Source organism: Dendrobium catenatum, unplaced genomic scaffold, assembly GCF_001605985.2.
Source record: "Dendrobium catenatum unplaced genomic scaffold, ASM160598v2 fragScaff_scaffold_601, whole genome shotgun sequence".
Classification (NCBI taxonomy): domain Eukaryota; kingdom Viridiplantae; phylum Streptophyta; class Magnoliopsida; order Asparagales; family Orchidaceae; genus Dendrobium; species Dendrobium catenatum.
The window spans coordinates 1,532,874-1,543,223 of NW_021319063.1; the positions used below are offsets into that span (position 1 = coordinate 1,532,874).

The window sequence follows — 10,350 nt, forward strand, 5'->3', positions numbered from 1 at the left end:
TAAACGCACAATGATAGTTAATTTGATGACTATTGTGGGTCGATAATGATTAGAACACTGTAGTTTAGCAACAGTGGTCAAAGACCATAGTCAGAGGACCATTTGCCTCACCTAGTTGAGGGTTTTACTCCTGCTATCTCTATTAATATTCTAAATTCAATTAGTCAATAATGTATGGTGCTTTAACCTATTATTATTGAACTGATTGAAAGTTATCACCTTATATTTCATAAGAAGAATCCTTTGGGGACAATCATAGCCCTTATGTTGATTATCTTATACATTATTTTACAATTTTTTTGAAATGCGAGTACGCTTCATTGACTGGCAATTCTACGATTATAAGGGTAAGAACTCCTGTGATCCCATGATTTGAAGATTATACAGTATCAAGCTAAGAAGATGAGTATTCAATATGATAACGATTTATAAAATTTTCTAAAGAGATTTTTTTTTATTTACATATCTAAAATGTAAATCTTTATATTTACATATATAGCACTTAAATATACATATCACATAAAAATTAAACAAAATACATGCATATGCTTTAATATAATTTTGACATTAAATTGATCTATAAATAAATATAATGAGTTTAGTTAGATATGTAAACACACAAAAAATTTATGGTATGCATGTTAAATCCCTAATTTTAAATTACATGCTCTCTAAAACATATTTGTATATATTATGGAATATTGATTTTAATGATTAAAAAAATCCTTTAAGCTCGAAAATTTTCTATATGAGTCAACAAATATCTTTTTTAATAAAAGGCTGAATATATTTTTAAGATAAGACGACATAAAAATCATCAAAAAATAAATTAATAAGAAAAAAGAAGGTTGAGATTATTTTATATAATGAAAGACTGAGACTATATATTAGTAAAATATTAACGAGTGATTAAGATTAGTGTAGATAAGCTAATTTATTACCCTAATTTCAAAATTTTAAAACTACGTTTATTTGAAACCACATTATATAACTCCCAGAAAGTGGAGAGAGTGGGTGCTTCGGGGAAAAAAATATAATAATAATAAATAATTAAAAAATAAACATTTATCACGGTTCCGGCGTACCCTCACTCGCGGTAGGCGGTAATGCGAAACGTCCTCCACGCGTACACAGCAATCGTCCTTCCTCTATTTCTTCCAGGATCGTCCCGCTAACGATCGTTGCGATCCACGAGAAGGAGAAGAAGGAGAATCAAAGGTCCTCCTGACGACCGACGCCGTCTCCCCTCCCTCTCCTCATTCAATCCTCCAATTATGAAAACGCCCCCAAATTCATAACAACTACCTCCTCCCCCATTATAAATCCTTCCATTCACAACCCGATCTCTCTTTCCTCAAACCGAACCCAACCAACCCAAACAAATAAAAAATCCGCAGCTTTGCCACAGATATCGATCCGGAGCACTATGGGATCAAGGAAAGGCATCACCTTTTACCTCGCTGAGCACCCTGCAATCGTCGGATTCCGTTGGTCGCCGGAGAAATCATGGGGATCGACTTGGTCGTTTCTTATCTACTCCATCGCCCTCTACTACGCCGCCGCCCTGATCCTTCACCTCCTCCTACACATCTTCCGCCGACGCCGTCCCATCCCCCTCGGCCCCATCCCCGCTCTTCACTCCCTTGCCGTGGCCCTCACCTCCGCCACCATCTTCCTGGGGATCCTCCTCTCTTCCCTCGCAGAGATCCGCGATACGCGCTGGTTCTGGCGACGAACTCAGACCGCCACCCCGCTGCACTGGTTCCTCTGTTTCCCTATCGGCACTCGCCCTTCAGGCCGCGTTTTCTTCTGGTCTTATGTTTTTTATCTCTCGCGTTTCTTGCATTTAATGCGCAGCTTCTTCTCAATCCTCCGAAGACGACCAAACGCGTTCTCTCGTCTATTTGCACATTCTGCGCTGCTCTGTATGTCATTCCTCTGGCTTGAATTCTCGCAGAGTTTTCAAGTTCTGGCGATCCTGTCTTCCACGCTCGCCCATGTGGTTGTCTTTGGTTACCGATTTTGGGTCGGAGTAGGGCTGCCGGCGGCGGATGGGGCGGGGTTTGTGGTGGTTCTCGGCTGTCAGCTGGCGGTGCTCTGCTGCAACCTGGTCTGCCATTTTGGGGTGATTCTATTGCATTTTGGAAGGGGAGGGTGCAGTGGAATTGGGGCGTGGTTGTTCAATTCGGTTCTTAACACGGGTTTGCTGTTTGTGTTTTTGAATTTTTATTTTCTGAAGAAAGGGATTGAGGAGGAAGATTTCGGCAACGGCCGGCAAGTAAAGAAGTTGATCACGGCGTCGGAGGAGCCGCCACCGGCGGTGGAGAAGAAGGACCAGTGAATTATGCGGAAGGTAGAGGAGATCGAATTCTGGATACGTTGATTGGTAGAAAAAAAAAAAGTTTTTTTTTTTTTTGGATCAATTGATTTTACAAAGGAACATATAGTAATTGTATACATTGTGGATGTAATCGTCATGTGATTTTGAGATTAAGGGGAAGAAAACAAAGGTCCCATTTTGTATAGAATAAAATGTGTTTTTGGTAGTTATATATCTCTATGTAAAAAAATTTGTGAATTATTATGAAAAAAAAAACTGTTTAAAAGATATTATAAGCATTATAATTTTTTTAAAGATGATAGATATTTTTTTAATTATCAATTTCTATTACTTTTACATCATTTTTTATTATGCCATAAAAACGTGTGAAGGGCCCATCAAATTAACATCGAATTTAACAGAATAAATAAAATTATTTTTTTAACATTAAAATCAGAATAACATTATAATAATAGACCAAACAAAAATACAAACTTAAGAATATATATATATTTAAGATTTTTTTAAAGATATTTAAGTCAATTAAAACAAATCAATCAAGATTAGCTACATTTACTATTTAAGAATAAGAATTGATGTCTTGAATTAGTTTAATATTTGTAAAAAATATTCAAATAAATAAATTAATAAGTGTGTAAAATATTACTCTTTGTAAATATAATTTCACTGGAAATAATTCATAACATGCATAGAGACCGTAGGAAAGAACAGGACAAGGGCAGTTTTAAAACAAAAGATCTCTGCTGCTTTCTGAATTAAATGAGCGCCTAGTATTCTGGAACAGAGTCATTTTGGGACTTGCTGATGGCTTTCGAGAAAATAAAAATCTGAAGCAAACAAACAATTGCGACAAACAAATCTGCAGTTCTTGCACTCGCAATCAAAGCTCAAAGCCAAGAATTTGAACTCTCTTTCAGTAAAATAAAAACTTGATTACTATATATTTATTTACATAACATTCAGTTCAGAATAACTTAATATTAATGGCATTTACGATATCATTTAAATATTAAAACATTATATAAATAAATATAAACTTTTATATAAAAATATAAATAATTAATATTTAAAATTTTAATATTATAACTCATTTTGTCAAATAAAAGGAATTTGTTTTTCTTATTTGCGTGTGAGTACGGTAACAATGAAGAGTATCTGTGTGCTTCCCTGCCAGTATAAGGTAATTAAATTAAATAATAATTATAAGAGGTCTCCAATTGACTTCGTAATCGCTTACGGCAGATCTTTTAGACCAGAAAGCAGGAGCTTGTCCCCTGTTGCCTTTCTTAATTAATTAATTAATTATTTATATATTTATTTTTACTCCTTCCTTTATTCTTATCCGCGCTACATCTTAAGATTAAAGGAGAGGTGGCCAAGGAAGAATGAAAAGATCAATATTTGGAATACAGTTAATTAGCCAAGGCCTAATTTATGCATTTTAATAAGCCTCATTGGTAAAAAAAAAAAAGAGTATAATATTTATTTTCATGTATTTTAATTTTTTATGATTGATTTAAAACAAAAGAAATATAATATAAAATTAAAAAAATATATAAAAATAAAAATATCTCAACACCCTTTTTTTCTCTATATTTGAAAAGCATCAACTGGACTCAATTTTATTTAAATTTAAATATTTTTTATCCAGCCAAAATTAAATTATATATTTAAAATATATTAAAAACTTCCACCAAAATACAGATTGTGTGAAATAAGGAGCACCACAGAATGAACGATTGATGTTGAAGGGTCGAAGTCACCAACTTAAGAGGCCAGACAACCGAACTAATAGTTGGTGAATTTAATCAATTAGAAGGAAAGGGGCCTCAAATGCTTTGATGGAGCAATGGAAGTACAGATCATTTAAGAAATCTACAAACACAGCTTTGAATTTGCAACTAAAACTGTATTAGCTAAACCTATATTTATTATTATTAAAACCAACTAAGAATTCCACCGAAATTATAGAACAGCAAGTACATATTTTGTCTATTGAATCCAAACTCCAGCCAAAAACAAGCATAATCAATGATATTCTCATCATCTCTAATGTAGGAAGGAACGGTGCGGTTCATGCCTTCTTCACGAGAGATTATTACGTGTGAATTTCAGATATAGAGAACAAATTGATTTTGTGACTGTGAACAGAAAAAGCATTAAATAATAAAAATATATGAATATTTTTATTATTCACCGTCACAAAATCAAACGATTTTAAATTTGAACTCAACACATATTAATCTCTCCGGATAAAAAAATAGGTGGAGCAGGCACTAAAGAAAAGTAATATAAGAGTCCGCTAGATTCATCGTATGTGTACGAGATTCTTTTCTTTTCAATCAGGTTTTCAAGATGTAATGATTTTAGCTCAATATAAAATTGAGAACACCTGGCATGATGTAACTTATGCTAAAATTGATTTGCATCAGGACCTCCTAAGAGAATTTTGATTGTTTTTTTGCCCTTTTCCACAGGGCAGGCCACAGTGCGTTTTCAGACACGAATTATATATTTTACAATTGTTAAATTCATAGAATTTGGAGAGGAAAAAGGCCTAGCTTTATTGCACAAATCTATCCCTTATTTTTTTATTTTTTATTTATTTATCCCTTGTTTATAGATCTGTACATAATATCTTAATAAAGAAATAAATAACTATATAACCATGTAATATTGCCATACTAGAATCCTTTCTAAATCAGCTACTCAAATATAGAAAGAGATTGACGTGATCCAAGTGAGCCTGCCACAGATCCCCATGCTGACCATGGTGGGATCAAAGGCTAAGGGTCGGTTGAAATTTAATTGTGTGATCCATATGAGCCTCTCACAGATTCTCATGCTACCTATGGGATCAAGGGCTAAGTGACAATATGGATTTTAACACTCCCCCTCAAGGTAGAAAATACATATATGTCATTCTCAACTTGGTAATTAGTTCCAGAAAAATAGAGTTATCAAATCCCCCAGTGCATCATAGAGTCCTCCATTTGATCAAAAGCTTTGGGAGGAATTAACTTCAAACATTATTGTGGCAAATGATAAAGATAAAGGCTATTTCAATCAAGCGCGCAAGGTGCAGGGAAACAATGAAGACTACATTGAATAGTAGCCCTCAAGATACTGAAAATGGCAATAAAGGTCAGTGGCGGGATAGCATGGAAAGTGGATTAATTATCATTTGATTCTATCACCCTCTCGGATATCTCGGATATCAAGGGAAGGCCGACAATGAAGGCATAACAGTAGAAATAAGAAATATATGTTTTTAGGGTTGCGGCAAGTTACAGGGATAGCAACAAAAAAAAAAACATATCTCAAGCGACTCAGCATTCAGCACGCAAATCTCCTCCCATCAGATCAAGCCAGCTTTTGGCCTAATACAAATTAGTCGTCCGACTCCACCTGAACAGACTCTTGTTCGATCTACCCCGGGGAGTGAAGACAAAGTTTCTAGTCACACGTAGAAAACGGATTGCTCGGCTTGACACTAGAGCACGCAGAAGTCACAGGCGTAGGTTCCTTACATGATCATTCCACTCGATCGACTCTCAAGTCACACGAACTTCTTGGTTCACTTGGCTTCACGTGCACAATGAGTCGCTTGATCCTTCTTGCTCCCTCACTCGATTCTCTTCTTCACTTAGTTCGGCCACCAGGCACACACAATAGACTCTCGTCTCTGCTTCTCCTAGCCACATGCATGAAAAAGAGGGCACGGACAGTTTGGACCGCTCGACTCTCATTCGATCTCCAACGGCAATGAAGGTCGCTTGCTCCTCTCCGCTTCATTCGATTCGTATATCCCAGTGATTCCGTCAATGAAGGTCGATGGAAGGACTAGTATTCCTCATAATTCCCGCATGAGGACAGGTAGAAGAACAATTATTCCTTGGAGTTCTGACAATGAAGGCTGGTGGAAGTACCACTACTCCTCAAAATTCTTGCAATGAAGGCCAATGGCAGGAACATATATTTCTCAGAATTCCGACAAAGAAGGCCAGTTGTAGGATGCATTCCTTATATTTCCGGCAATGAAGGTCAGTTGCTCCTCTTCGCTTCCTTCGATTCGAGGCTCTAATACCATGTTAAATTCAAAGAATTTGGAGAGAGAAAAGGCTTAGCTTTATTGCACAAATCTATCCCTATTTATAGACTTGTACATGATATCTTAATTAAGAAACAAACAATTATAGAATCATGCATAATTGCCCTACTAAAGTCCTTCCTAAATCAACCACTCATATAAAAGGAGATTGGCATGATCCAGGTGAGCCTCCCACGGATCCCTATGCTGGCCGTGGTGGTATCAAGGGCTAAGGAACGGTTGAGATTTAACTGTGTGATCCAGATGAGCCTCCCACAGATTCTCATGTTGGCCGTGGGATCAAGGACTAAGTGACGATTTGGATTTTAACAGCAATACAAATATTCTTTGCAAGGTCTAGCCATATCCAAAATAGTTTAGGAACATGAAGAATATTTGACAAAGGATCAATTAGAGCAACTAATTACCCTTCCAACATTCTGGTTGCTTTGCTTCCCAGACAGCAATCAGAATTTTGTTTGTACCATTTTCTTGTTTTTTTTCTTACTTTTTTAAAAAAATTATGATGAAAAGTTGTTTTCTATAACTACTATACCATAGTAGTGATGTTACTTTCTCTACAACTTCACAAGTAATTTTATAAAATATTAGTCATCTCAAACAAACCCTCATAGGCTTATATTTAACAGTCCATCCACCCTAAATCTAGACTCTGAGAACCAATATAGAAAAAAAAACTATACTCTGAGAGCCTGTATAATGAAGGTACATCACTCAATTATCAACCGTGGATTTAAAAATTGACAACTGCTATCTCATGTTCGGATACTAAATTGTGTGTTTTCATTCATGGCATCAACTAGTTATATTAGAGAACTTTTGGCTTATTAATATTTTGTTCATACTTAGAAGGATTGTAGTATGCTAATTTTATTTTAGTCCAATATAAGAGCAATCAGCAATTTATGAGGAAATCATTTGTGAGGCCTATATTTTCACTGCTCTCTCCCCTTCCTCCTCTCCTATAGAGTCCAATGTTGGGCATTTAGTTCAAAATTTATGTAAGTTTTAATATATATAGCGTGAGGCGTAAGCCTCATGCCAGTGAGACAAGGCGGGCCTCAACCAAGTTGAGGCGCAAGCCTCATAAAAAAAAACTCGAGGCGTAAGCATCGAGGCGTTTTTTACTGGAATTGCGCAAAGGCGGGCCTCAAGGCGAGCCTCATATTGCGCAATTTTAAACCATATAAGTGAGAGCATAGTTGTATGATTGGCCTTTCATATTTCCTTACATTGCATCATCTAATTATGTTGGAAACCCTACGATATCCTTCATCAAAAATTTCAATCTTCTAACTTCAGCTATATAGGTAGTAAGTCGCATACTACAATCAACTTGAAATTAAATTATACGAGGAGATTGAATATATTATGACTTCCATAACCTCAACCTAAACATAATAACCAAATATTGCATTCTTTAAATTTAACATGCTATTTAACTATCCATCATAAAGTATACCTAAAAATGCATATGCATTGTTGATAGTAAATCTATAGAGATGGTACAAATACTATTTACGTAGTTTTCAAGGCAAAACCCGCAATTAACTTCATCGATTTTTTAAATTGAATCGAGTTGAGCTCAAATTAATCAAAGTTAATTTGATTTTAATAAAAAATAAAAATTGAACCTTGATGAACCAATTCGACCCGGTTCACCCGGCTCATGCCTAATTTGACTTCAACGGTTTTTACCTGCCCAAATAAAAGATACAATAGCGTGAGATTTTCGAATTAGAAATCATCTCGCCGGGATCAAAGATCCACGGTGCAAGATCTTGAAATTACAAATCTTTCTGCGGAGATCAAAGATCAATGACGTGGGGTCTTGAAATTGAATAATCTTTGCTCATAATTAATATATTTGATTTGAGATTTAAAAAAAAAATGTTTCCTTGAAAATCCACAACCTCCTGACGTCTCCTCCCCACGATGGAAGGCCAGAATGGCACTTGTCGTTGGTTCTTCCTGCCCGGATCAAAGATCAACAACATGGGGCCTTCAATTTTAAAATTATCCCACCATGATAAAAAATCAACGACGTAGGGCCTTTGATTTGAAAAATTCTACCGCCTGAATCAAAGATCACGACGCAAGTCTTCGAGTTTAAAATTCTACCGCCTGAAAAGCATGCAAGAATCTCTCTCTCTCTCTCTCTCTCTCTCTCTCTCTCTTACTTGGTTCGAGCGAATGAGTTTGTCACTCGGCTCTCGTCAGCTCTTAATATAACCTAATAGATCTAGGAAAGCTGATTGACCATCCTATCCCTCAATCTAAGGGTTGAGATTAAATGCTTGATTTAAGAAGTATTGGAGGGCTAATTTGATAGAAGTGGCTGAATTAATAGAGACGATTTGATTAAATTTGGACTCAAATTAATTTGAGTTTAAATTGATGTAAATTAATTTGAATTTAAATTGATGTCAATTAATTTGAATTTAACTCAAGATGAGTTGATTCATGTCGATCGAAGCCGTTGAAGTCAAATTAGACCCGAGTCGGGTTGAATTGGTTCGACGAGGCTCAATTTCACTTATTTGATTAGAATAAAATTGGTTTTGATTAACTTGAGCTTGACTCGATAAGGATCAACGAGGTTGATTGTGAGTTTTGCATTGAATACGTGGTATAAAATTACCCCTGAAAGTAATGTGTTTAGCATTACAAGGGAAATTAATTCAAAACTGCTATGTTTCAGTTAATATGCACCTATGACGATCTTGATGACCAAATATATGGACCTTTAGATAAAATATCAAATCAAACTTTATATAAAAAAAATGACATAAGAAGAAGCGCAATTCTCAAACAAACAAACATAACGAAAGATCAATAATATCACAAACGCATTGGATGATAAAAACTACAACATAGCATTATAGAATACCAAATTCAAATAGTTTTTAAGGCTTCCTTTTATAAGAAAACTCATTATAAACATATTTTGTAGTTTCACAAACTACAGAAACAATTCCAACGCATCACATCAGAGAGCAAAGTTGTTTCAATGCTTGTTAGATAAGCATACATTCTTTCCTAAAGGATGAGCAATTTGGCAATGAATTAAGACTTCGAAAACTCATAAAATATAACTATATACAAATGATAACATAATCAGAAAAGAAAAAAATTCATTTTTCATTTTTTTATATAAATCAAAAGAGTTCCAAATGCTTTCTATGATTATAAACATATCATACGTTAATTTTGAGCCCCATATACTTTTTACCAGCTTTCTATTCAATACAAAATATGCAAAGTGCTGCACTCTTACGCATTGCAATTTCATAACAGCTAAATTTAGTTTCAGTGCTTCTCAATTTTTCCTTCTCTTGTTGGCAACAGGAACCATAAGGCTGCATATTAGCTAGACAATATACTTTCTAGTTTCTACTAGACTGATTCATGAACATTGCTGGTATAAACTCTAAAGAAATGCTAAACAACTTGAACTGGAAAGCAAAATCCATCCAACTACAAGGACTATGCCCGTGATTCTCTCAAATTTAGTCGAATTCCTAACTAATAATTTACGTTCTCTTGGTCCACATCATCACACAAAGATGTTATCATCATCACCATGATTAGCTACATCTCAACAATAATAGGTTGACTTTATGAATACTACTACTACATTTATTTTAAGTGCAACACTATGTGTTGCCTCTATTTCATGTAAGTATCTTTGCCCAACTGCTAGCTATATTTTATTGGATCAATTGATTTTTACTTCCCAGCAACATTAATTCTATTCACCCACTTCATTGGTGCATCTTGTACCTTTACTTATACATGTCCAAACAACCCAAAATTTATTTGATATCTTATATTCAAAATAAGCTAATATCTTTATAAAAAATGACCCTAGCTCACGCAATCATTTCTAGGTGAGCCA

General features: G+C 35.1%; 1 protein-coding gene across 1 annotated transcript; it reads left to right on the plus strand.

Moving 5' to 3' along the window:
* Window positions 1-1,021: 1,021 nt before the first annotated feature.
* LOC110116263 (elongation of fatty acids protein 3-like) lies at window positions 1,022-2,596 on the plus strand. Its single transcript, XM_020849775.2, has one exon. The coding sequence runs from the start codon at window positions 1,427-1,429 to the stop codon at window positions 2,339-2,341; it is 915 nt and encodes a 304-aa protein (XP_020705434.1). The 5' UTR covers window positions 1,022-1,426; the 3' UTR covers window positions 2,342-2,596.
* The last annotated feature ends 7,754 nt before the right edge of the window (window positions 2,597-10,350 follow it).

Excerpts from the sequence above, each read along its gene's own strand:
- LOC110116263 (XM_020849775.2), top strand. The coding sequence starts at position 1,427 with ATGGGATCAAGGAAAGGCATCACCTTTTACCTCGCTGAGCACCCTGCA.